Genomic DNA, 4,419 nt, shown 5'->3' with positions numbered 1-4,419 from the left:
TCTTGTTTCAGTATCACAACAATATTGGTCCATATTGGAGGTAGCAGCATTATCCAGCATACATACAAATGGCAAGTGAGAATAAACGCAAGGGTTTCCATTACCACTACAATTAGGGTACAAGGCTGGGCAAGTGGTTAAAGATACTATTTATGAGGGAGCTCAGCCTCCCCTGATGAATCACATTCTGGCTATTGACAAGGTCAGGCCACCATCTGAATAAAACAAAACCTATGAATAGAACTCTCTTTTTTTTTTATTACCCTAGGTCATCTGGAAACAAACTGAGTTTAGAGGATTTAATCTTAACTTGCCACTTGACACATTTTCTATTTACATTCAAAGAAGTAAATCTATGTTTTCATAGTGCCTAAAAGCAGCATGGTGCATCAGCTTCTGTGAGACACTGTACTGATGCATTATGTTTGCAATCCTACCAGTTACTTGAAATAAATGCGCATCAGTAATACCAAGTTCTACCAGAATCTGTCAGTATAGGATCAAAGAGAGGCATCATTATGAGTGACCTGCATTGTGCAAAAAAAGCTCCCAAAATGATGGGTTCTTCAACACAAAGAGAAACAAGCCATGTGAACAAGGCTTGCGTTATACAGAACAAGTCAGAGGCAGTTCTCCTGAAATGAAAGTATTACTTACCCGCAGAATTGACTGTACTGTCTGCAGAGGATAAGTGAGGGTGGTGGCAATCGCTTTGGCTATTGCGCCGATGACAAAAGCATCCAAAGACGTGAGCTGTTCGATAGATAAAGAACATATTACTCCCACAGAGCACCAAAGCAGCCGGTTACCCATATGTGATTGGGGATTCTCTACTGGTACCTGCTACCAGGTTGTCCAAGTATCTTTGGCATAAAGATTTCTTGAAGTCTCCGAGTATTCTCATTTTAAAAAGTTAAAGTTCAGCCAACTTACTTTACCACAACTAAAGTTTATTTGTAACTTCTACCTGCTCACAAGCTTTTGTATTTCTCACTATAACTAGGTTACTAAAACGTAATGGAGATAAAGCCATACCACTAGAGCAATTTAGAGCACCGAGAGTAGACCAAAGATAGGGAAGTAGGATTTAAAACATACCAATCAATCAATAAGCATTTCAGCTTTTGCAACATTTAAACTAACAAGTCACACGGCACTTGTGAAAAGGTGACAGTGAAAGACTCCTTGAACATCACCCTATAATCCTGAGACATAATCACTACGCTATCAGGCAGAATTTTAGTCTTGATGGCATAGGCTAAAAATCTCATCCCCTATTAGTTAAGAACACCTGCTGAAAGCCCATCCTCACCTCCAAAGCCCACAATGTTCCATGATGCACCAAACGCAGTGTTATAGCCTATGCTGATTACAGTGCATCTCAGTCTAACAGGGTGAATTAATCACTGAAAATTAGTAGGTCCCCATATCAAAACACACTCCAAATTTGCAAAATACATTGATTGCAATCAGAAATATGCACACACATGCACATCTTAAAAAAGTCAATCTGATACGCTTAAGACAATCAGGAAAAGATCAAATAGGAAAAAAAAACGTTGTCCAAAATAAAAATGACCATTGCTAAGGGAAAAAAGTATTTTCCCTCTCCACTGATCAAGGACAAAACGTGCCCTAATTTAAGGTAGAACTAAGTGATTTAAAAGAAACACAAGTAGTAAATATAGCAATTAGCCAATAGGCAAATAATGCAGGGGGAAACTCAGCTCGTCATTCAAAAAATGTATTGTCTGTAATGTAACTGGATAGATCCATCAGGCACAAATAGAGTGCTACAGCTGCAGTATTGCCTAAAGATGGGAAAAAACCCAAGCCTCATTTATGATGCAAAATTTCATTGAAAAATAATTTCACTATGTCTTAAGGAGAAACAAGATGACTTTGTAACATACTGATACAATCCAATACAGCCAAATGCATTCTAAAGTCACAAATTAACAGCAAAACACTACAGCTTAAAACATCTAATATGTTAAGACATTATCCTAAAATGTAACACAAGTACTTTTCAATTTGCTACAACATAAAAGGAATGCGAGTTCAGGTGAGATGCTATATTTGATTAGAGAAAAAAGAAAACGAATAAAAATAAAGAAAGGGACTATTAAGCAGGGACAGAAAAGTGATTCTATCTCTATTTAGAGAATCAGGGAGGTATGGTTGCAATGCTATCTTCAATTCTAGTGTCCATCCTTGGAAAAAGGACATTGAAAAATTGAGGGCTTCAGGAAAAAAGTGTTATTAATGTGACAGGGTCCAGAACAAATCTGTGATATTTCAAAGGCTCAATGTACTTGATTTACTGGAGAAAGGGTTAAGAGGTGACTTCAAAACAGTCTGTACATACTTATAAAACAGATATATTGGAATTGAAATCTCTACTTTAAATCAAGACCTGTGAACAAATCTAAACAAATGTGGACAAGAGGTGCAGTTTTATTTTTACAGGACAAGGAATTCATCACAGGAATATCTTCCCTGAGGGAAATGAAATACTCACGTCTCACTTCATGATGATGGATTTTTTTTTTACTTTTTAAGATCTACTAACTCATAAAACCCCCTGAAAATACAAGGGCCAAAACCAAACCTACATTTCTGAATTTGCTCAAGTAACGTATGTCAAAGAACCTGTCTTATAACAGAGCATGTCCATCACCTCGCCTCAAAACATACTCACTTGCAGCTGCTTTTTCAAAAGCTTCCGTTTAAAGCCTTCATAAAACATGAACTGTATGGCAGGATTGAAGACCAGCAGCAAGGAGGGGAAAGTACCATTCCATAAAGCTAAGACTCCTTCATCTCGTATTATCTGATGAAAGGCATCTGAGAAGAAAGGTAGAAAAAAAAAAAATTAAAATTTTGAGTACAAACTTCTGACTGCAGAATGTAAGTTACACTTAAAGCCTAATATTCAAAGTGTATAAAGATCCACTGCAGTCTTATGTGACTTTTTAAATCTTCTATTCTAATCTGGAAGTTAATGGAAAAATAGTGACAAAGGAGGTTCTGGCTTACGTCACCATTAACGTGATGTTATCTGCACAGAGACCCTGCTCTTTTTAGTACAAGCTCAGCACCAATGTTAAGGTCCTCTAAACTTCCTTCAAAATTACAGTAATATTTATTTACTCATTTTTAAAAGGAAGCCAGCCTGAACATGTGGGTGATTAAGGTGAGTGAAGTTTAATTTGCAGATTATCTATTCAAACTCAAGACTCCCAGCTACAACCTCACTGGGCTCACTACTACTCCAGTATTTGTAGGTAAGATACCTGCCTTTGCAAAAGGTGTTTTAGTTACAGGTGTGCCTACTACAAACTCTTAATTACCATCAGAAATGGTCAAGTCCAGTTTCCTGTAAAACTCAATGACTGCAAAGCGATAGGGAAGCATAGAGATTCCAGGGTGAAGTCAGTTACATGAATAAAAGTCTTCAAACTTCAGAGTTCTTAATATATTTAATGAACTTCTCTTTGGTTGAAGACACCACCAGGTACTTACCTATTATGCCTTTATAATTGGTTGGGACAATGTCTTCATTTCTAAATTTTGCTCCCTGCAGCTTCAGACGTGTGTTCACTACCCAAAGAGGAGTGGTCAAGAGTACATTCACTACACCTAATGCAAAACACAGCACAAAGAAAATCAGCAAGAACCAGAAGACGACTTCAAATGTTTTCTTATGTGCTTTTACCTTAATTCACACCCTACTGAAATTACTGGTAGGAAGAAAGGAAAAAAAAATTAACACAGCATATGGCAAAAGTAAATTGGTAACTTGTAATGAGCTACTTCACGTATCCCTCGACAGCCCCACCGCGAATTAGTTGTCAGCAGACTGCACGCAGTGGGAAGATATTTCTACTACTCATTCTCAAAAGTGGAAAAAAACCCAAACCAAACCAAACAAAATCCAAACAAAAAAAACCCACCCCACATACCACACCACACTGGAGCACAAGATACTCTACTTTCTCACACCCTACTTCACTCCATGACGACTTGCTGCCTGCCTACAGTCCTGGTTTCAGCTGGGATAGAGTTAATTTGCTTCCTAGTAGCTGGTATAGTGTTATGTTTTGGATTTAGTATGAGAATAAGATTGATAACACACTGATGTTTTTAGTTGTTGCTAAATAGTGTTTATGCTAAGTCAAGGATTTTTCAGCTTCTCATGCACAGCCAGCAAAAAGGCTGGAGGGGCAAAAGAAGTTGGGAGGGGACACAGCCAGGACAGCTGACCCAAACTGGCCAAAGGAATATTCCATACCATATGATGTCGTGCCCAGTATATAACCTGGGGGGAGTTGGCCGGGAGGGGTGGATCGCTGCTCAGAAACTAACTGGGCATTGGTTGGCGAGTGGCAAGCAATTGCATTGTGCATCACTTGTTTT

The 4,419-nt window shown here is 38.2% G+C and overlaps 1 protein-coding gene across 1 annotated transcript in view; it reads right to left on the bottom strand.

Annotated features, from left to right (window-relative positions):
- Positions 1-3,642, bottom strand: part of SLC25A17 (solute carrier family 25 (mitochondrial carrier; peroxisomal membrane protein, 34kDa), member 17) — a gene marked incomplete at its 5' end in the record, with an annotated part of 8,261 nt that extends 4,619 nt beyond the window's left edge. The window contains 3 exons of the mRNA XM_009705216.1: positions 658-753; positions 2,702-2,847; positions 3,526-3,642. Of these exons, the coding sequence (XP_009703518.1) occupies positions 658-753; positions 2,702-2,847; positions 3,526-3,642 (359 nt within the window). The remainder of the gene's footprint in view (positions 1-657; positions 754-2,701; positions 2,848-3,525) is intronic.
- Positions 3,643-4,419: the final 777 nt, after the last annotated feature.

Source organism: Cariama cristata, unplaced genomic scaffold, assembly GCF_000690535.1.
Source record: "Cariama cristata isolate BGI_N322 unplaced genomic scaffold, ASM69053v1 scaffold17238, whole genome shotgun sequence".
Classification (NCBI taxonomy): Eukaryota; Metazoa; Chordata; class Aves; order Cariamiformes; family Cariamidae; genus Cariama; species Cariama cristata.
The sequence above is the reverse complement of the archived record's forward strand: the minus strand, read 5'-3'. Positions and strand labels throughout refer to the sequence as shown.